A 23,813-nucleotide genomic window follows, 5' to 3' on the forward strand; every position below is an offset into this window, starting at 1 on the left:
GCAATAAACAGACAAACAACAACAACAGCGACAACATTAACATTGTTATCTTGAGGTAGAACATTTACTTCAGCATTTGGAAGTGCTTTATGTTGGATATGCATTTCTTGTTGGTTTTTTGCAGACGAAGAAGTGAGAGGATTCTTTTTTTCTTTTCTTTTTTTTAGACATCTGAGGTAGCGCGACAACTGACCTTGTGTCCTTCTTCCTGCACCTATCAGTTCCTCTGCATGTTAAAAGTAACAACGTTGAGCAGTGTGGGAAGGTAAAGTCCCTAAAGCTTCCCGCAACACATTCATTCTGACTGAGGTAGGTTTTTGTTGAGTCGTAAGTTTCACACAGCCAAGTCTTTAGTCTGTAAGAGGGCCGAGAACTCATAGAAAATGTTTGATATCAGTGAAAAAAAGTCCTGAGAGAGAATATTTATCAAATCCCTGGGAGAAGGCTGAGGTCTTCGCGAAGAACGAGTGGGTGGAATCATTGGTACGATGAGAGCAGGCAGCAGGAGTTTGTGACATCCACAGAAAAGTAGAAATAAGAGCAATAACTTATGACCACTTTTGACACAGATGATAAAGATATATGTATATATATATATGGATTTATATATTCACTGTATATACCTATAAACCTAAAAAACAAAAACCAATAATGTATTACAAAGACATTCTGGGCCCTCTATTCTGTGCTGCCCAACATCTGGAATGTAACACATGAGCAGGGCTGTCACTTTCAGTCCAAAGTTAGGGAAAGTTCTGTAAATCACTGGTTGTTTTAATGTTTCATGCATGTTTGTAAAGATACACCTGAAACTGGAATTTTAGCAACATTTACCACTAGAGGGCAGTGCAGAGTCCAGACCAAATGGCTATGGTGAGCCAAGAGGTTGAGCTAACGTGAGGGGACAGCTGATAGGCTGAGATAACGGTGAAGTTCATAGCTTTATTTTTAACCGTAAGCTAACATTGCTAATGTTAGCTCGCAAGAACCAACACAACCAGAATAAACCAATTTCATCAACTCCTTCCCAAAACCAACCCAGACCTACTGTAGTTTCCCAAACACCAGCATGGGTCTTAAAGAATTGACTTCCTCCTGACAATATTAACTTCTCCCCCTATATCTTAGCATTAAAAAACAAGGAGAAGCTTCAAGGAGTGACACAACTGACTCACCACCCATTACGCGTATGTAAAGTGCCATCTAACTTAAATATTCAGCTCCACTGCCCCCTAGTGTTTTTTGTAGCTTTTCTTCTGTTTGGTCCAGCTTAAAGCTTAAAGTTAAAACCGACAAATGCTCGTTGTAGCATTTTCTGCTAAACCTAAACACTGAAGCATCTAAAGGAGCCGTGTGAAAATCTTTTGGTTACTTTTTAAGAAACTTTGACTAAAAAAGTGACAGCCCTAAAAAACAAAGAAAATGGAAAAACAAAAACAACAAATGGTCTGCCTAGCTTTTAGCGACATTTTACAAGAAAGCATCTCAAAACTTGGCCAAAAAAAAATCTTTTTTTTTTTACAAAACACCTTTAAAATACATTCTTAGATTCTCTCGAACCTCTTAATTTATCAATAAAATATTTGCACAAAAGAAAAAAAACAGCTACTTTGAAAAGAAACAATTTTGAACCTGAGTGAGTGAAGAGTTAACACTTTAGACAGTGTTGCACCAGTTGACCTCATACATGACTAGCCTTGGTCTGCTGACCAGCTCCTCCTGCTGGAGGCTCCTGAAATTGCGTCTCCATGTCCCGCTCAACAACAAACTCATCTAGTGGTATCGTAGACAACTGGGTCTCATTGAGTGTGTACGCTTGGGTCTGAAAGAACAAGATGTGACGGTTAAATGATGGAGAAAGAATAGAAGCTCTGAGACTCTCAAGTAGCTTTGGAAAAAAAATAGGCTTTGTTTTTTAAATAAATAAACAGAGAACAGATATTTTGTCCAGAGGTTGTATGAAAATGTCTTTTCATTTCTTGCAGTTGGGACTCACCATGCTTGACTCTTGTATCGTCTGAGTGAAGAGTCTCTCCAGTTCGTTGCTGTCGACCACTTTCTTCCCACCGGCTCTACCATTGACCTCCATCTCTCTCCTGGCAGATCCGTTGAGGCCAGACACCCCCTGGGAGGAGGAGGAGGAGGAGGAAGCTTCCAGCACGGTGCTGCGTCCGGCCTGTGGGGTTGCCTGCACTGTCTTACACATCATTAACCTAGAGATTACACCCACACGTACATAAAACTCTTGTCAGCTTCACTTTTACAAACACATGATAACGGACAAATCCTGTTGGACTAGGTGATAACGATTCACCCAGGATCTCTGTACTGACCTGCCGCGGTAACTGAAGACCAGGAAGAGAACACAAAAGATGATGCAGGTGAGTCCGATGTGGATCCCGATGATGATGCCTGTCGTGGACGTTTTACTCTGATCGTCTTTGACACAGTCACACGAGGCGTCCAGGACTGAAAAGAGAAAGGACACAAGACGGTCAGACTGAAGTGTGTGTATTTTACTGACACGTATCTGTCTGTTGTTCACCTAAGTCTGTCATATCATAAAATTGAGTAAAAATGGACAAAGTCAGCTCTGATTACAATTGAACTGAATCAAAACCAGTAAGACAGACAAACAAAAGGGAGAAAAATGAACAGTCAAAAAAAAAAAAAAAAAAATGAAGATACGTCAGATGTCAAAAAAATACAAAAAGGAATTCATTCTTCATTAAAGCCTGTAAAAGTGTCTATGACTTTTCATTTTTAAATTCTAATTATTTAAATTCAAAGTGACAACTGACATTAACATTGATCAAATAAGGCATCAGGGCAGCGGTGGCTTAGTGGTTAAGGAAGCGGACTTGGGTCCAGAAGGTTTCAGGTTTGAGTCCACCAGCTGCTCACTTTAGTGATGGGTTAAACACAGAGGTCACATTTCACTGTGTGCTGTGTCACAATGACAAGTCACTTTCACATTAAATTCCTAAATGTGATTCATTCAAATGACACTGACATGATGGACTGTACTGTGTCTGTGCACAGGCAATCGACTGTACTTGGTGAATGGAAGATGACAGGTGTGAGGAAGAGACTGGTGAAGCCCTGAAGTATAAGAAGGGATAAAAATGACTTTTTTTATGAACAACAAAAAAAAATTTACCAGATTTTTCCACCGCCTCTCGAAGTGAAACAAATCGGACCGTGGTGTTTCCATCTCCTTGTTGGTTGAAAGCGAGGAGTTTAATCTCATAGACCTGTGTAGAATCTGACCATGAAGAAAGAGACAGACAATTAGGATCAATAATAAATCAGAAAACTGGGTCAGAATTTAAGGTTAAGGTTAAACTGTTAAATGTATAAAAAAAAACTCATTCCTTGGGAATTTTTTGGGAGTTTTTTTAAATATCTTTCCTATTATTAGAACAGTTAAAAAAGTGACTGTTGCCTTACAAAACAGTCCAAAATATTGATCAATAACATTTGATGTTACATTGTATTTGACATAACCACATGTCGAGGTCATCTCACCCAGCTGAGTGATGTTGTACTGGGTGACGTTGCGAGGGAAGTTGATGGGGCCGGTGAAGAGCGGCGTGTGAGCTCGTCTGTAATACAGTCTGAAGCCGTGGTGTTGACCCATCTTGGAAGAAGGCTCCCATGATGCCTGGACGAAGCTGCTGTTCACCACCTTGGTGTAGAGAGAGGGAGGTGCTGGAACTGCAACACGAGACAGACGAGTCAAACCCTTTACTAGAAGGTAGGACTTGAAGAAAAGACTTGAACAGAGATGAGTTTGGGTTCCTAAACCTGGCGTCCAAATATGTGGACATTGTTTGGCTCATCTACACCACAATACTAAATATTAGCAGGTGATTTCTCTCAGAAACTACCACATATAAAATACATATTAAAAGATATCTGCAATATGCGTAGACACACGTTTCATAGTGTGTAGTACTCCTTAAATGTATATTTCATGGGTCAGCGTTACGATTTCTACTGACCCTCCCCATGAGTGCTCTGGGTGACACTGTCTGATGGTTTGCTGGCCCCGTGGGAAGTGTAGGCCTTGACGTAGAAGGTATAACTGGTGGAGGGCTCCAGGTCCCTGATGATCTGCTGCAGTGTCACCTTACTAACGGCCTCCTCGTACTCCATCTCCACTGGGTCTGAATCAGAGGGGAGAAGAGGTGGGGGGCAGAAAGAGAAGGTGAGGGTTGAGAAAAGGAGAAACCATAAATATCATCTATTTGTGTCATCTTTTTATGGTTATTGCCCGTTTGGTGGGTGTTATCTGAAAGGCTTTGTAAAAAGGTTAACCTCGATTGGCCAAAATAGTGATGGATTGGCAAATTGCAGGGGTGGAGTAAGGAGAGGAAAATGGAAGCTGCAGACACTGGGTTAAAGCATTTTTATCGCTTTTAATCTAGAGACATTCAACCATAACCAGTATCCACCTCGGGCTCTCAGCCAATGGAGTCGCACAATCTTGGAAGGTAATTACACCAGATCCTATTGGTCGGCCCCTGGGGCCGTTAATTATCCATTCAATAGAGCTGCTGAGGAAAGAAGCAGCTGGTGCTGTAAGACTCTGCCACACATACACACACACACACACACACACACACACACACTCGACCCCAACACCTGTAAACTTGGTCGCAGCCCAAACATTACGTGTCTAGTCCAGGTGTGAGTGCAATTATTATAAAACTATTATTTAAATATGAAATTATTCCGCAGATCATTTTACTATTTCATCTTTAGTGAAGATTTTTTTGCACGTTCTTATAATAATTATGACTCTATAATATAATAGTTCATGTTTCAGTTTTTTTGTCAGTTCCTTAGTGTAGTGGTTAGCACACCTGCCTCTAAAGCAGAGAATCCTGGGTTCGATTCCCAGAGGAACCACATGCTTGGCGCCTACTAGTGGCAGACTGTCAACAGCATATCTGCTGCTAACACAACAATTTCCCAAATATGGGATCAATATAGTATAGTTTTTTGTCAGATTTTGTTCAAGCAACATTCTCATTCAACACTGTGTAAATCTGTAGAAGCGTTTGGCGACGCCTCACCTGAGGTTCTGCGGATGTGGACCACATATCCGATGATATCCTGAGTGTTCTGATCGGGCTCTGTCCAGGACACCTGTATGGTGGTGGGAGTCAGAGCCTCAGCCTGCACACCATTTGGCACACCGGGAAGCCCGTCGGCCCAGAGCACGGTGAGGCGGGCGCTGGCCTGGGTGGAGCCTGCACTGTTCTCAGCAATGCACTGGTAAATGGCCTCGTCGTCCTGGCTGATGCTGTAGATGGTCAGTGTGCTGTGACGCCAACGAACAACGGGTGAATAGAAAGAGGGGAAAAAAGAGAAAAAGTTAACTTTAAATTAGTTTCTTTTCTTTCACTTTTGACACATCAAACATTTCTTTTTTAAGACTTTAATTTAAAGTTAGTTTTTTTCTCTCTAACAGAAGTAGATACATGTAGAAAGTCAAATCTTTAGTCGTACATGTTGTACTTTCTCTCGCATTTGACACCTGCACCACATGGTTGAACAGGTGCAAATTGCATCTTTCTGAAGATCAGTGCAGCCTATATTTATATACAGCCCAATTACCACACACTGGCATTATCATAATGCACGACATAACACATAACGCAACGTCGCCTCAGTACATATCTTCAAGAGGCCGTAACAAATCACACTGGCTGATAATAATCTGTGTGACAGTGGAAACTGTTAGCACTGAAGCGTTGGCTTTATTAAAAGTCAGTGTTTTACAGGTTTTTGAAGAGATGCAATTTTTTTAGTTTTTATTAATTTTGTGACCTATTCATCTAATCCATGTGTCAAACTCAAGGGTCGGGGGCCAAATGTGGTCCGCCAAGCCATTTTGTATGGCCCGCGGGAGTTTTTATAATCAATCAAATAATAACCAATTGCAGAAACATATTTTAGTCTCTAATGGAGTAGTTACATCTATACCAGCGGTTCCCAACCTTTTTTTTTTTTACTACGGACTGGTAGCAAGGTACTGAGCATTAAAGGATGTTTTAGACTCTATTCTGTTTGTATCAGAGTCTGAATGACCTATTATTTTAAAATATTGTCACATTATCTTATAAATAAAGAAAGTAAATGGATATGACAAATGAAGTATATTACTAAAAATTAAGTACAGTTTTTTCACTGACCTATGGACCAGTACTGGTCCGCGGACCAGGGGTTGGGGATGTGATCTATACAGTCTTCCATTTATAACCGGCCCTTCAAAGGGAACTGTGTTGCTAATGTGGCCCCCTGGTGGAAATGAGTTTGACACCCCTGGTCTAATCAATCCATCCTACATCTGTTTTCCCACAACCACTTTTCAGGTCACTGGGGAACTGGTCATTTCTACTGTGCTCAAATGAAGAGAGAAATAATAACATTTAACAACAAAAAGTACCAACATCTTATAAACCGCCGCTCTACAGAAACAAATGCAAGAGTTGAGAAAAAAAATTCTCCTGAAGTGAAGTTACTTCAGTGAAGGAGTAGAGGTACTACTCCACACCACACGTAGTAGTGGATAAGAGCATACATGTTCTGTGTCTTAGTGGTTCAGGAAAAAGAGCCTGAGCTCGACCCCGGCAGCATGAATAGATGTTCTTCAGTGAAGCACACCAATTCATTTTCTCCTGGAAATCCCGTTGGAGAAGATAAAACCTTTTTACATAAAAAATGTAATTTGCCTCCATCAGTGAAATCTTTCATCTGTACAGACACACAGACGCACCTGCATGCATGCACACACACACACACACACAACCTCCCACAGCCAGTAAATTATTCTCCTCACTGCTCTCCCTTTGTTCCAAACATTGCTCCTGACAATCTCACCTCAAACACTCCTCTCTCTCTCACTCTTCCTCCCTTCTTTCCTCTTCTCTGTGTTTCTGTCCTACTTCTCGTCTGCACTCTTTTTGAAGAATTATATTTGAAGCAATAGTGAGCATCCAAGCTGTGTGGGTTGCAGGCTGAGTAGGTGTTACTAGATGAAAACCCATTAACCAATCCCCTTGTTGCATTCGTCACCAGGCAAAAAGGAGAAAAAACAACATTTAGAAAACATTCTGTTTTTTTGCCAAAGCGATTTCTGCTGGGTTTGAGGATTCATGTTCACAGGAGGAAGCTGGAAACATGCAAACAGCCAATACCAGAGGAATACTGATGGGACAATTTTTTTTCTTTTTTTTTTATTCTTTCCTCTCTGTCAACATGGTGTCACAGTAGGAAATCAGGGACTACAGCACAAAAAACAAAAGACAAAATCCACAAAACCACACTGGAGATTTAAATACACTGTAAGAAGAGCGACGTCACTGTCGAATAGTGCATCATTTTAACTACTACTACTGTTTTCATTTCTTAAGTAAATTTTAAACAGACACCTGTCTGTGTCTGTGATCACTCAACAAACTTCCAAAATCAAAACGATTATATTTATAAGGTCAAATGAAGCCGAGCTGAAGTTCTAACTGGTCTGATTAGCTTTGAGCTAGTTCAAATGCTAACTCAACTTTCAACCTTCAGTGCTATGCTGCCTCTTCAGGTGCTCTGTTAAATCACAGTACAAACGTCTTGCTCTTGTCTCATCAATCCAAAAAGCTGCCTCTTCAGGTGCTCTGTTAAATTACAGTACAAATGTCTTGCTCTTGTCTCATCAATCCAAAACTCTGACATTGTTGAACTACATATATACAAACTACCAATGAGAGCAGAGAGACACTGACCTCAAGGAGCAACACACACAACACTGACTGACTGGTGTGCAGCTGGCTGTGGTGAAAAGCCATTACAGAGTGTCAGATCGCTGAATTGGCACGTTCCTGAGTACAACAGTGAGTACTGGAATGAGCTATCTGACTGGAGACCAATACTGGTATTGTTATCATGCATTACTAATATACATAGTATTTCTTATTCAGAAAAATGTTGTTTTCCCTAAATGGAAAAGGTTAACCCAATTTTAAAGATATACATGAAATAAAGACATTCAAAACTGAAGGAAAATCTCCACGTTTTTTCTGCTTGTTTTAGCCGAAAGCCACAAGGGTTCAATATAAGCTTCCACACCCTGCTAATCTGTCATTTACACTTCCATAGAACATGTCGAGAAGATCGTCATCCTTCTTTGACTGACAACCTGGATCCTGTGTGTATTAAATCAGAATTTATTAAGTAACGCCAGGACAGGATCAGTCCCTGAGCAAGCAGAGGCAATTTATTAAAGAGAACAACATGTCAGCCGTGTGCGGTGTGTGGTTTGTCACCGGACACCTTCTGGACCCACGATACGGGACATGAGGAGAGTGGCGTTTCAGACAGCGCTGACCTCATACCAGATTCAGCGAGGTCTGTCAGGATGGAGTTTGTAAGGACAGAGGAGTTTTCTCCTGGGTCAGTGGGCACAGAGAGAAGGAGGGAATCATTGCATTTCCTTTTCCAGAATTGATGGGCTGGGATACAATTACTGTATGTCTCCAAAGTGGGTCAGAAAAAGGCTGTGAGTTGGAAGAGTTATTATTCTGTCCAGTCTACCAGGTGGATTCAATCTGGATAATTATCAGGTCAAAGAGGCCCTTTGTATTTCACCCTCTCTCAGTCGATCTCACCTCTGACCCCTGAGGTGGCAGCAGTCACCGGCTTTCAGCCCACTATTCAACCATCACATTTCTGACAGGCTTTCATATCAACGATGGATGGAGTGTGTGCCGAGAGGCAGCCAAACCAGACACCAAACGTTCAGCAAAGAGGCCCCTGGGGAGGAAGGAGTCAATGCCACGGGGGCCTTGACCAGTCTGTAGGGACATTTTACAACCTGCTGCCTGTCTCAGACGACACAGCAGCAGCAGCAGCAGCAGCAGCAGCAGCAGCATCCACCGGTAGACTGCGCATTCCTAACTGAACCTGAACCTTCACACACACACACACACTGACACGGCTTATATATGACTTAAAGAAATTCCACTCCTGCTGTCAATCTCTGCCAGTCAACATAGATAATGACCTGAATTCTCTACTTCAAACTGTAAAAGTGCCAAATGTGCTGCGTTCATATTTTTTCAATATTTCATTGTTATCTTATCACCTAGTGTCAGGGGAGAAGACACATTCAGGAGGGATCCTTGAAGGTCCTTGAAGTGACTTTAAGAGCCTGAAACCAACACTGCAAACTCAGCTCAAGTAAAAAAAAGCTGAGTTAAAAGGGTTTTTTCACGTTAATACTAATTGTGGATTGTTACAGGTTGGAGCTTCTTTTCCTGTTGGAAAAGACAAAGACCTCCTGGTTAAGATGTTTTGACAGAATCATTGTTTTAAACCAGTGTTTTTCAACCTTGGGGTTGCGGTGCCGGGGTTACTCATACCCAATTCAAATTGGGTCGCCTGAAATGTCAAGTAATTGATAAAAATCAGCCAAAAAATGCATGGGAACCATTCTGTAAAACTCTAGCCATACATTTCCAATAAGCAGAAATGTCTCCTGAAACCCTGACTAACATTAAGTCTAAATGGCGAAAGGACCAAAAGTAAGAAATGTTTGCAGGGAAACCAAGGAAATATACCAGGGGTTTTCAGTCAGCTTCACAGAGAACATAATGTTCAACTGGCCTCATTTTTCATCTTTACAATATAAGACCTTTATTCAGACAGCTGGCTTGGTCTAGATTGATTTGGTCCTACATTAATATGCAACAGCAGAGCTTGGTGACCGAAAATCCATAGACTTTGTGACAAAAAAAAAAAAGACAGCGAGGGACTAGCAGCTCGTGGGGAATATCCCTAAGATGGGACTGTTTGCTCGTCTTCCGTCCCAATCCAAGCTGTCCTGTGCTGACAGGTTGACACCATCATTTACTCATCAGTTCAAGGTCATTTCACAGATTGATGGGTAAGGCCATGGGGCAGGGGAGTGGCTGACAGTGGGGCCTTGGACCTATTGTTCAGCTGCTGAGGCTGTGTTTACTCTCTGTTGTCTCTGCGTCCCACACCCCATCAAAAGCCAGCGTGGCCATTCAGTATCCAGAGAGAGCGAAGGAAGGAGAGGGAGAAAAATATGGGGACAAAAAGAGAACAGGAGATCGAGGAGGGTAAAGGGGTGGGGGGCAGCGAGCTGTCTCTGGTCTGAGAGGAGGGAAGGGCCCAGGGATATGACTGATTACAGGCAAGGTCAAAGTTCAAGGCCAATGCCCAGGCCCCAGCTTTCTGTAATGCCGGCAGGAAGGGGGATATGGGGCACAAAGAGGGGCTGAAAAGAAGAAAGGAAGGTCTTAGTGAAAGACAGCGGGGAGAAAAAGGGAAAAGAAGAAAAGAAAGGGGGAAAAATAAGAGGCTTTGAAAGGATGCTTCAACAAAATGTCCAGGTTTATGTGGTAGCTCTTTCCTTCAGATGTTGGCCATTCATTATTTCTCTCACACATACTCGAAATGTGTTCAGTACACAGACGTATAAACACAGGATTACTCCGTAACTTCATGCTTATTACACTGTGTGTTACGCAGCCGCAGTCTGGACGTCGTGGACGATCACATGTTCCTGCTGTAAGGAGAGTGAGGAGGTGATTCCCTGATTAATACAGCAGTGTGCAGTAATGAGTAACAGTCTGGTCAGCAAAGGCCCACAGTCAATGGGATCAAAATAATGCACACTGTTTGCACATTGTTGTTGTTCCTCATTTATAACCAATTTATTTGCTTTATTTTTTTTTTTCTAGGACCGGCAATTTACTGAAGATCAAATACTGGTCCTAAATAGACAGAACTCATCTTAGAGAATATCAAAGAGTGTTAGGTGAAGATGTAAATTGCACATCTTTTAAGTTTTATACATTTAACAGTAATTCTTAGTGTTAATATGGTTCAGGGTAGACTGGGAAACGTACTAGAATAAACTAGAGGAGCCGCTCAACTCATTCGGTGTAAATTAACATGGATGTTTTGTGTGCGTGCGTGTGCTGTATGCGAGGTTTCTGTCTTCAGCCATCTCTCACGATGCTGACCTTCAACAGCAAATCAGACAAGGGGAAGGAACCGGGAATCGATTGTACATTTCATTCACACACACACGCATGCACACACATTAATCAAAAGCAACTGAGCCTGTATGTTCACAAACGGCCCAGCGGTGCACACGTAGCATTCTCTATGTACATAAAGTATTCGCAGGAAGTGCAGGGATGAACTCCTTATTCTAGCACAGAATAGAAACACACGTGGTATTTATGCAGTACCATTACAGAGATGACATGACATCATATCCTGTCATTTGTTTCTTTACATTCAGTGTGTCGTCACCTGCTACTGCCTGGATCATAGAGCCAATCCCAAATACTCACACAACCATTTACACCAACATTCACACCTATGGTCAGTACATACAGATATAAGGAATCACACTGTTGTCACACACACCCACACACACACATTCTAAAGGTGGACACCAAGCTGCTGCTGCTGCTGCTGCTGCTGCTGTGTGTTCCCCGGTTAACTAACTGAGTTTATGAGCTCATTAGCTAATGGTGAATCTGAAGCTAAGGGATACTTTCTTAACCAATCACAGCGAGGAGTTTGTGATGCATGAGATCCTCATTGTAGCAGGTCATACACTAATGGTGGTAAATGGATGACTCTCTCCCTCTCTCTGTCTGTTTCTCTCTCTCTCTCTCTCTCTCTCTCTCTCTCTCACTATCTCTCTCTTTTTTTTTGCTATTTTATAATTCCTGCAAACTCATTATTTCCCTTTGACTCTGCAGTCACTCTTTTCTTTCTTTTTCCAACATCTGACTGGGTTCTCTCATATTTGTGTCCTTCTTCCTCAGCTGCTCCATCTCTCCGGCTAATGCCGACTGGTGGGGGCAGTGCACTGTGCATTAGCGATGGTGATGCCTGTTGCCTTCACTCACTGCAGCAGTGAGTGCAAGTATTGATTCTCTGGTGCATATTTAATAAATTCACTTGAATTCTTTCAAAAAAAAAAACAAAACAAAAACGCAACATACAAGGATGGCTGAGTGCCAACATTGGCTGAGGAAATTGTTGGTGTGCAGTAATGCATAATAGAACATGCTAAAACACATTTACATGACCAGAGTGTGTAGTGGTAAACGGTCACACATGTAGTAATGAAGGCAGCAGACGGAAGGGTTTTAATGTTTTTTTCAAGGAATCCACTCAATGTATTTAAAATCCGTAAAACACGCTGCCTTCAAAACGCAGACATTTTTATAAGGTGAAAACCCTGCCCTGCATTTTCTTCTCTCATTCCTAGTCACTACAGTGATAAAAATTCCAGCATGGAGTCAACACGCCGCTCAAACACAGAGGTACAAACAGACAGGATCATGGTGCGGCCACGTGTTAGCAGCTGCATAGTTAGAAAGAACTGAAACATTTCATATATAAAAATTAATACATCTAAATAATGTCACCTTGACCATTAGTAGGTTATTCATTATTTTGTTTTTATATGACAAGATTTGTCCATGTTTACATCAGAGTTCTGTCTTTCCCATGTGACGCAACTGGATTTTTGTCGTAAAAACGCGTTAAAAATCATGTTTTTTTTTGGGCTTACATGTATCCAAAAGTAGCATATCTTTTTTCTTACCTGTTGTTGTTCCTCAGTCTGACGTGGCCTCCAGGTTCCAGGATCTGCCCGTTCTTTAACCAGGTGATCTGAGGCTCAGGCTCACCCTGTGCCTGGCAGGTGAAGATGGCAGTGGTGCCAACAGGACGTGCAACAGACTGAGGAAGTTGAACGAACTCTGCTGGAGCTGTAAAAAAAAAAAAAGAAAGAGACACTGTGAGATGGATTTGTTCCACGGCTAATTTATGTGCTATCAGAAGTAAAAACGAAAAGTGCGCGTGGAGCAACAATATAGAGAAGTAAAGTAGACATTAACACACAGACATAATATCGTCAGCATAGAGTATGATCACTAAGTGCACCGTATATGTCCAGGGTTTATGTAGGTGATTTTTTTTCCTTTCTATTTATGGTTCAGCTTCAGCAGAAAAATGGCATTCTGCACCAGCAATTAAAGCACAACATCATAGGCGTGGACTGACTTGGTGGTCTGACCTTCCTGGAGTCCAGACCTATCTTCCATTACGGTGTCTGTACACAATGATAATGAGGATCAGGCAGTGTTGACCACAGAGTACAGAAGGAATGGACAAACTTCCACTCCCAAAACTGCAAATATTGGACTAATCTTCATATAAATGAATGTGATTAAAGTAAAGGGGATTTGTAAGCAGCCCTGCACCACATACAGTATGTGCGGAGATGTCATACGGTAGTTCTTCATCATCACGCCTCCTCCTCTGCTACAGTTTAGGGCATTGTTTCCCAAAAACTGGGTCACAAAAGTTATTTTGGGGGGTCGTAGGAGTTTACGAATAGTGCCTATTGTCTTGGGTTGCAAAGAAAAAAATTTAGGGAAACAGTGGTTTAGAGTCACAGTCAGTCAGTCAGTGGAGTCTCTTTTTAGGCTGCTAAGGCAAATGACTATAATGAATAGGATTCAGGCAGTTCATGGAGAGTTGATAACCAAAGCACAGAACTCTGAAGCTATTGTTGGGCTAATTGTAGAGTCTCAGAATCATGATTAAAGAATGGGAAGCTGAAGGAGTTTCAATATAAAATGAAGTAATTTGGTGTTTGGTCATGTACTAAAATTAAACACTTAATTGCATATCAAAGTGGTTAATTAAGCTTTTCTGTTCAGGGCACTGCAGTATTGTAAAGTATGTGTTATATTTACACGTAAATACACAATGAACTTCAGTATCTGTGGTTGTCACAGTGAAACATGACACTTGAATTGTTGCTGAACAACAATGGAACTCACTGTCTCAGAGGAATTCATTAGATCACACACCTACAACACATGTACTTTTTCACCACTGTTTGGTTCGCCCCCTTTGTCTCAGTCCCTGTGGACAAATTGTGGTGTGACAAATTTTCATTTTACATTTTACTCTCTGACTTTTCAAAGGGTCCTACTGTTGTGTTTTATTAGGAAGCTGCTGACGGTTTTTCATTTTTCTCTCCCGCCCCTTTTCGCCTCTTTACCCCTTCTCTGAGCTCTATCTGGAAGAGTGAAGGTCAGAGGGGTATCGGGAAGATATTGATCTGCACTTGTAAAAGTGTGGGCAAGATCATCAGCCACATCCATCCATCTTCCTCTTGTTTTTCCTTTTTTGTCCAAACCAGTTCACGTCCTCCTCCTCCTCTCTTTGTTTCTTCTTCTTCTTTGTTTTTCCTCCCACAGGGGAATGAAAGCGAATGAAATTGATTCACTGTACAGGGCTCTGTGTGATGTTTCATAAGGAGTCTCATGTTGATTCCTCTCCGCTGGATTTCTACATCCCTGCCGCATTGTACTTACAAGTGCTCAGTTCCTCTGATATTTACAGAGGTCACAACTTTATTATTTACAGACGACCAAAACAGCACTTCAGTTCAATCATCTGCGTTGGCGTGACCACAGCGGCCTAACTTACATTCATTTAAATTAACAACACAGCCCTGTCCTGTCAGAAAGCAATCAATAATTTTAAAAGCCCTGACAAATAAAGTCCAAATTAGTGGACATTTAATTAAAACCTATGGCTTTTTCTCTGCTCAGATCCAGGTGCTGTAGGTGAAGGTCTTGTTCTAACACTGACAGGCTGATAAAATGAAATATTGATCAGGATCAATACGGCTATGAGCTGCAGCAATGTGTGGTCCAGCTGATCGATGTGTGTGTGTCAAGCAAATGCTGTACATTTCCTGTTTAGTGACAATTAATACTGAAGGCTAGCCCATCCATCTGTAATCATCGCACTGGTCCAAACTATTCCTTTCTCCAGGGACAGGGAAATACACGCACTTCCCATTGTACAATATGGTAAATTAGTTATTATTGCAACTTTTATTGATTTGTTTACTTTAATTTTTAACTAAAGACCTGTTTGTCAATGTTGAACAATCCCATGTCATTCATGTTATACTGAAATGATGAAAACATACTAGTGTTGTCAGTGCAGTGTAACTATGATTTTTTTATGGAGAACATTAGCTTCATGGTGTCAAAAAGAAATAAAACAGAACCACAAAAAAAAAAGTAGGCAGGGTTCACTCTTCTTGCATTACTAGATAGGAATCACTGAGGATATGGAGGCAAATAACAACAGGTCCAGTTCAAAATGTAACCATTTTTCTTTAGCATAAACAAAATATTGTATTTATATCTAAGGGGTCATAATTCTAGTTGGAATGCTCTGTGAGCAGCTGTGGAAACAGCAACTATCTACATCCAGTCGATACAGTTGGTTTGACTGGAGTTCTCTATCTATATGCCACTGTGTTCTTGGGCAAAAAAAAAAAAACATGTTCCTGTCAACGCAGCCATGTTCAGGAATTTGTGGTATTTGCAGTATGAGTATCTATGAGGGATATTCTACTCCATTCTTATCTCCTCTGGAAACCTTTTTGCTGCCCACGTCTTATCTAGTCTGGGTGAAATGGCCCTCAGTGGGAAAAACAATAAAAAAAAAGCATTTACTGGCAGCAAAACCCACCATTTTTACTGCTTTTCTAAAACCGTGTTGTAACTTTTTCGGCGTTGTTGTTTGAGGCAGCAGTGGAAAAACTGGACGGGAGCGCGTTAATAAATCAATTTGATCGTTGACATAATTTATCTCCACCACAGCTGTCACTGCTGATGCATGATGCTATTAAGTGCCTGGCTGCCATCACTGGAAGAGCACCTACACACACACACACACACACACACACACGTGTGCACAAGAACCATGTCAAGTCACTCTCATTAGATAAATGTGGCTTTAGTTGAAGGTAATGAGAAAAAGATCATTGTCATCTTAAATATGCCTGGATCTAATTACAGCCAGCGTTCAGTATCAAACATGAACTAAATATCTCACTTAAAAGTTCATTAGATGGACAGTCTTTGATAGATTGTATGTAATTCATGTAAAATATAATTAAAAAACAAATTCTGCAGTGTCATCATATGACCACTTGGACGATAAGGTGAATTTAATCAAGGCCCCCTGGAGAAGCTACAGCACAGCCACATCACTGACAACCGTACCTTATCCACCGACCACTGCTGGGAATAAAGTCTGTGTTGTGAGTTTCCCCCTAAAGTATTTTTCTTATCTTTGGCAAAAGGCACATTGCTTTTACTCACCTTGGACAACCAGATGTCCCTGAGCAGTCCTGCGAACACGAGTCCCTGGTTTGTTGGCAGCACACACATAAACCCCTGAGTGCTGCACACCGACGTCTGAGATCATCAGGTTTCCTGTGCCGAGCACCTGGATTCCCTCCACACCGATTGGACGACCGTCTAGTCAGAGAAGTGCAAATGAGAAAATAATAATTATATTTAAGCCAAGAAAATGTGTATATATATATATATATATATAAATAAATATTAGTTGTGTACAACTTTATAACTTTGTAATTAAGTATTTCTTTACACTACATTTTAACAAATGTAAACATATCTATCTACCTGTCTATCCATCCATACATACAGTATATATATATATACAGTATATATATATATATATATATATATATACACACACACAACACTGAAATGGCACCTGGGAATGAAATGCAATGTAACATGAATCATCCCCAACACGCCTCACCTAGGAATATTTCGCTGTTGGCTATTTGCGATTGCACAGATTTGAGTTACTGCGTGTAAAGAAGCAGGTTTGTGTGTGATAGGTTTGTGTGTCAACATTGGCTACAGTAAAAAGCAGCTCACTCCAGGGGCGAGAGCTCGATAGGAGTGCATGGGTTGGCCGTATTGCTTTGTGCCACATATTACAAGAAAATGTTTCTCAGGGCGAGATTTATGACATATGCTTATATAAAGAGTGTGCAAACGGACTGAAAAAATGTACAAAAAAATCTGCCGTTCAAGTTAACATACACGACAGCATCGGTGATGACACGAGGTTTCACAAATTATTATGTCACCTTGATAAATAAATAAAATAATATTTAAAATGTGTAGGTGACTATGCACCATAGCGAAGCTCAGGGTTTAATATACAGACAGGAAATATAAAACCACACATATTGTTTTTACTGCCTCAGGCTTAGAGACAGTTGTGTTTCTGCGCTTCCTTCCACAGGTCAAGGGTGAAGTCAATTGTAATTTTTTGTGCCAAAAAAGGATGAGAAGAAGACAGAGTCCTTGCTCGCACTGACTCTCTGCAGTGACAGACAATAACGCTGTTTGTAAAAATTAATCCTTTTGTGAATACATTTGAAGGATACTTCAAATATGCAAATCAAAAAAAAAAAACCCACAGCTGCACCGTGTCGTACCTCCTGAAGGGGAATCTCAGGAGTCACCCGCAGAGTCTGACAACGCCTCAAACTGACGTTCATTCCATTTGACTCTAAAACGGTTGAATCTTTCATTTGCCACGGGGAGAACATAACTGTAATTTCTAATCTCATATCTACTTGCGAAATCCATAGCAGCCTCCTCTCTGCTCTAGCTGTACGCACATGATAAGCTCACACTTCCCTCCACTCCTTATCTGCAGTCTCTAGCGTTTCAATGGCTTCAGTGTGTCTCTGTTATTAGGTATGGGGTCAGGGGGGCATTTCCATCTGCGGCCTGTATACTGCAGGCTCTGCACGGTGTTGGTTTGATGTGTTAAAAGGTCTGGCAGGAAGAGAGGAGAGATGAGCACACGTGTGAAGGAAAGAGCCTGGGATGTGGGGATAGGAACCATATGACTAATACTTGTAGAATCACATGTTAGAAACTGATCTGCAGATTGTATTAGACCATCAGCAGATCTTTTAACCTCTGTACCAATACAGAGTTTCAGCTAGAGATATCAACAATCCACATGTGATATTTCAGGATTTATAAATGTAAAAATAAACATTAGAAATCAGGATTAAATTCCTGTTTATTTGTATTTTATCGCTCTTTTTTGTTCAATTCTAACCTGATTATTTACCACTAAAATTTAAAGGCCAGTAACATTTAGGCTGCCTCGGTGAGCAGCCACCAGTCCAAACCACAATGTATTCATTTCTTCTTCCAGGTGCACATTCATTATCCACTGCAGAAGAACAGGGGACGCGGCCCGCTCTGTGGTTGTAAACAGTAATCAAAAATGGCTGAACACTTTTCATTTGAGTTGACTGCTTGCATCTGCATTGAGATCCAATGTAATCTGGTGGCGATGGAGAGGACAGTGTTCATAATCAACATGACAAATGACGGCTGTGACAGATGACTCTGTACTGCTTACCAAGTGCTTTTTTTCCACACTTGTCATTATAGTGTTTTATTGCTTTTCCTCCACTTTTCCATTATCACAAACAGACCCACTGGACTGAAAAGTAACAGACCATTGAGCTGTTGTCTCAACAAAGACAGCCTTGTTCTTTTTTTCCTGCCATTTTCCTTCAATGTTTTTTTTTTTAGCTCTTCCCCGTCGCTCTATCAGTATCTCTCTGTCAGCTTCTAATTAACTTAGCGTCAGTAAAGAAAGAGCAAGCGGTGATGCTGTGCAATGTTCGGCAGCAAACAAACTCTAACATTAGGGAGTGACTGATGCGAGACTATCACATTCATTATGCATCTCATTTCAGCCTCCCCTGCTGTAATCTAATACGTGCAAATCCCATCGTGTTAGCTTTTCATTCCAGGGATATTGTGTAAGGCTATACCCTGAATCTGATTAAGCCAACTGCTGGGGACGGTCAGCAATTTGCATTAGGAGCAGGAAATCAGATTGGATAATAGGTAAAGAAAACAGATAGCCGACTGAAGAATTGGTCATGGCAGACTTTGACTGATAGTCAAGAAAAAAAAACATGCAGATGACAGACAGGGAGAAACAAATGACACCTGTCCCTGCAGCCTACGGCCATTATTCAGATTTACAGAGCTTTGGGAAGAGTGTTTTACCTTCCGGGGGAGAAGTGTGAATTTATCAACACAGAGCAGATAAACATTATATTTAGCTGTAAACATGTAATCCTCCACTGTACCCAGTGTATTCTACATCACAGAACACTGACCGAATCATCACTCTTTTATGGAAAACGTGCAATACTTCCTAACGTTTTACACCGTGAGAGGATTTTAGCCCCTCCTGCTGGTGTGTTGATCCCCATACTCTGCATGAGTGTTGTTTTCATGATTGCCTGGAACTAATGGTTTGTTTGTTTATTTTATGTTTGTCCAAACCAAGTCCCTCTTGAGAACGAGCCCTCTCGTCTGAACGAGAGTACCAGTACAAATAAAGTAGACGCTTAAATAAACCATTAACATTTATCACTAATTAGTCACTATTAATTAATAAGTGTGCATCTGGATTTTCTTTTCTTGACATTGTTGTTCATGCACCAGTGATTCAGGTCCTTGGAGAACCGGTCTAGTTAGTATGAGTTGTCTAAACATATCAGTAAAAATGGCTCAATGACATTATGGTAAATAAGGTTAAAAAATTGTAAAAATTTAATGTTTTTGAGCACTATATTTTTTATCCTTGAGATCAACCAACAAATTAAAAATGTTGGATCCCTGATGTTATCAAATAGTCAAGAGTGAAACAGAAAAAAAATTGTTGGAACTCTCTGTGCAGGTGTTGTTCTTTATGGAACTGTGGGAAGGGGCTTTCAGCAATACATACAATTATAAAACAACATAGAAGGAGCAACCGGAATCTACACAACAGTTTTAGGCAGTTCTTTAATGGACTAAAAACAAAGTCTTTTCAGGATGACCTGAGATATCGCATTTTGATCATTTTTGGTCGTGTTTTCTAGAAAACGTCTTACCCAGTCTGCTCCAAGACACAATGGGTTGAGGGTATCCAGTTGCGATGCACTCCAAAATGGCAGTTTGGTGAACAGTGAGGGTGAGGTTTTCTGGACCAACCAGGATCATTGGCTCTTTGTACACGGATGACGGGGAGCCTAAAAGAGAAAAAGGGGAGCGGGTCAGAGCTTCAGACGGGAACAGGCATGATGGATGGCTTCCTTTAATTGGATTTCTCTGGAGCGCATTAGCTCGATATGCTGTATCTCTTGGATCGGCCGGACCAACAATGGGTTTGGAAATATGCTGGACAGATAAACGTGGGGAACAGAATGCTGCATTCAAGCGTGACAGAGAGAACAAAAGCCTAGTCCGCAACACACATTTAATCTAGTTGAGATAAGTCTGTTAACTTAACTCTGGTTAAGTTATTCAGCAGTGTGGACGAATGTGCAAACTGCTTTCAGATCAGACAAAAAAACCCAAAACCTAATATACACACAGGGTCCAGCTTTAAAATTAAACACAGCAAGTATAAGAACCTGAGACAGTGAGGAGGGCCTCTTTGCTGTGTTTCACTCCTGCACTGTTGTGAGCCACGCAGCAGAACGTTCCTCTGTCCTCCTCACGCACTCCCGTGATCTGCAGAACACCTGTAGGCAATAAAGTGTATCTGCAGGAAGAAGAATATAAAAGCAAAGGTGTAAAAATAGGTCCTCGAACAGATCTTAAATATCTTCTTCTGTTGACAGGAAGCTTCGTCAACCTTTCATCCTTGGTGTCCACTGGAAGGCGGTCTTTTTCCCAGCTGATAACAGGCTCTGGCAGACCGTGGATCTGGCACTGGAATCTGGCTACACCGTGCTCCTCGGCATGAACCGACTCCGGTTGAACATGGAAGTCTGCCATCGCTGTGGAGGGAGAGGGAGAGGTTATACAAAGCCAACAGACTGTTTCAGAGCAACACTGTATGAAGGGAAGTGGTCATTTCCAACAAGTGTTGTTTATAAGAAGAACAACAAGAAAAGGTGAATCACAGTGTGAAAAACTGGATAATGAGAAACCTCCATTGTTTGACAATGGTTTATCTTTTCCCATCTTCCAATAAAAACATGTTTTTGATATGCCTTTCAACTGAAATCCCAGATCAGGAATCTCCAATCTAAGGGTGTATATCCTTTAGTATATATGAGAGCTAAATCTTAGAGGTTTATGTTAAGATTGTGAGAGTAAAATTAAGCAGTAAACCTTAAGTTCTTAAGTTAGAATTTAGAGTTAAAAAGCTTTACAATAGGAAGGAACGTCATTTTCATGACATGTTGTAAATAATCTATATGACATATGCTCTGTTTTTAGCGGTATTCGACCGCCACATTTCCGTAGCCCTGTTCAAACCCAAATGAAAAAGCTAAAATTGTTTCAAGTTTAACATGTGAACGTTGTTTCTTCTCTTTTTCTTAGCGCTCAACAAGTCATGACTTCAACGACGACATGCACAGATCCTGAACAAAAAAGAACCTGCAGAATGTCAACAACGATGTGAGTCAGGTGGCCTTTTAATGGTTTTAATGACAACAACGGTCCAACCACCTACGTGGAAGTAGCAGTATCAGTGGCCTGACCGAGAGCCTTATTTAGCTTCACCTCACATATCTACTCCCTGCAGAACAAAAGCGGCATCGAAGGTGGAGCTAGTGACAAACTCGATTAGAGAGAGGCCCTCTGCCTCTGTGCTCCTCCAACCGTCCTCAGCGCAAGTGTACCCAATTAAATGTCAGCCATAATTAACTGGGACAAAGGCAGACTCAGCTGAACACATAGCATCAGAGGAGCCCTGGATCCCTTATTATTTCATAACCTTCTGATCCTGTAGCCTGCAACAATATCAATAGATGAACATGCTAAAAAAAAAAAAGACAAACCTCAGAGAAAACGTATTCTTTTCACTGATGATGCTGATGATATGAACCCATTATTAATTAGGGCCCGAGCATCACTGGCTGGAGCTCACAGGGTCAGGGTGCTACATACCAATGACAGATCCTTTTTGGAAACATTCTGCATCCTCTGCCCCCTTTAAGGCCTGTACATATTAAGGAGGTTTTAAAATAACCACCAAAACGGGATCAGTGAAATATGTGCAGCAGGTCAGTAATGAGGCCCAGTCTTTTTTTTTTCTCAAACTCATTGCTGTTCTTGCCATCCTAATTAGAGCGGTAGTATCTTGAGTCCCTGCCTCAAAAGACAAACAATGAACATGAACTATTCCATTAAAAATACTCATATGCTACACTGCTAACTTCACCTGGGAATTAACTCTGTATAGTTTTATGGAAACCTTTACTGGGCATAAAAACGCATGCACCAAATTAAGAGAATTAGAAAAAGGACTGTTGTACTTGACAAATTAAAATAATGAATCGAATCACCGTTTGTCATGCAGTCACCAAGAGGTAAGTGGATTAGATCACTACATATTTTCACTTGTGCAATGTTCAGAGCAGCCCAGAAAGGTCAAACGGCACCCGAGGCCCTAGAAATTACTTTTTGTCAAATTGACAAGAACTTTAAAGAAAAGAAAACTACAGAACGAGAACGAGAGGGAATATAACAGAGAGGTGCAGTTCTGTAAAGCAGCACTTGGCTACATTAGCGGTCTGACACTGTGATTGTACCATATCACCGTTTAATGAGAAGTGTAGCGTTCTCCCACACGACTTGACCCTGGGATGTTCGATCACAGCCCTGATGTTGGTTTAAACATATTCATTTCCCGTCCGTCGCTGTAGCACCTTCGATTTCCCCGCTTTCAGCAGAAAAGGCGACACATTCACCCTCACCAGTGTTTTGTCTGATCATTGAAGATCAGAAAAACAACTTAATACCAGGCTAGCAATTAGCTTTAAAGCCACCGGGCTTTGATAACTGCTGTCAATCTAACCGGGGTATATTAGCTCTGGAGCAAAGAGTTTTCATAGGTTTACATTTCACTCCTATTGCCAGTAGTATAATACTCCAGCTTTACTCTTGGTCTTGTTCAGCCACCGTGCGAAGCTTCAGTCAGATACTGGTGTCCAGCACCGAAGTCCCTGACACAGCTAATCTGAAAGGTTAGGAACGTTGGAGGTGCCACAACTCCTTCAGCGCATAAAAACAATCGCCTTCGGGTGATGAATGTGACCAGAGAAGGTCACAGTCTTGGAAGAGCTTCAAATTAAAACACACACATTCACACACACGTTATTGTTCAGTAACCGAAATGCAAAAGAGAACCAGTGTCTAAAGGAGGTTTCTTCTGCATCTTTGCCAAGTCGTCATTGTGTCCACTACACAGGCTGCTGTGGGTGCCCACCGACGTGGCCCCCCCGCCCCCCCTCACTAACGGAATCCACTCTTCATCCTCATGCATTAAACATTGACTCTGGGAGGCCCACACCCCTGTGACCAGACATATTCAATCAGAGCCACTTGGAAAAATACAATAACGGCTTTCCACAGGAAAATGAACAAAAACAGATGAACTATTACCACTGCTGTTGGATATGGACCTTATTTGTTATATGAACGGTGTACGGGCAACAAGTGGGTGGTTAAACCGTGCATGGTATTGATCAATGTGGCTGGAGAACAACGGACACACACTCTTGAGCACACACACGAGACGCCACACGAGGGGCATTCGCTGGTCTTCACCAACGCCAGGGCCGTTCCTCTGTTGTTTTCCGTTCTTCACGTCATAAGTGTCGACAGTCATTTACACACATCATTTACAGCAGCATCATACTGGGGGCTTCAATGAAGCAGGTCTAATTACTGCAATAAGAGAGAGAATAGTCGGCCTCTGGGCTAAAAACAAATCCACACCCACGCGCACAGCTCCTGAATCGGTACCCGTGTCCTTCCCCTGTGACCAGCACAAAAGAACAACGACCG

At 41.5% G+C, this 23,813-nt stretch overlaps 1 protein-coding gene across 2 annotated transcripts in view; it reads right to left on the reverse strand.

Annotated features, from left to right (window-relative positions):
• Positions 1-308: 308 nt before the first annotated feature.
• The window catches only part of igdcc3 (immunoglobulin superfamily, DCC subclass, member 3), a 47,058-nt gene continuing 23,553 nt past the window's right edge, over positions 309-23,813 (reverse strand). For both annotated transcript variants that reach the window (XM_017032303.2, XM_008310100.3), the window contains exons 3-14: positions 20,647-20,791; positions 20,423-20,553; positions 19,901-20,038; positions 16,257-16,415; positions 12,659-12,824; positions 5,082-5,329; positions 4,005-4,169; positions 3,529-3,717; positions 3,161-3,265; positions 2,334-2,469; positions 1,997-2,213; positions 309-1,822 (exon numbers count right to left, since the gene is read on the reverse strand). In XM_017032303.2, the coding sequence (XP_016887792.1) occupies positions 1,682-1,822; positions 1,997-2,213; positions 2,334-2,469; positions 3,161-3,265; positions 3,529-3,717; positions 4,005-4,169; positions 5,082-5,329; positions 12,659-12,824; positions 16,257-16,415; positions 19,901-20,038; positions 20,423-20,553; positions 20,647-20,791 (1,940 nt within the window). In that variant the 3' untranslated portion in view covers positions 309-1,681. The remainder of the gene's footprint in view (positions 1,823-1,996; positions 2,214-2,333; positions 2,470-3,160; positions 3,266-3,528; positions 3,718-4,004; positions 4,170-5,081; positions 5,330-12,658; positions 12,825-16,256; positions 16,416-19,900; positions 20,039-20,422; positions 20,554-20,646; positions 20,792-23,813) is intronic.

The sequence above is a fragment of the Cynoglossus semilaevis genome, chromosome 5 (genome assembly GCF_000523025.1).
Source record: "Cynoglossus semilaevis isolate Cse_v1.0 chromosome 5, Cse_v1.0, whole genome shotgun sequence".
NCBI lineage: Eukaryota > Metazoa > Chordata > Actinopteri > Pleuronectiformes > Cynoglossidae > Cynoglossus > Cynoglossus semilaevis.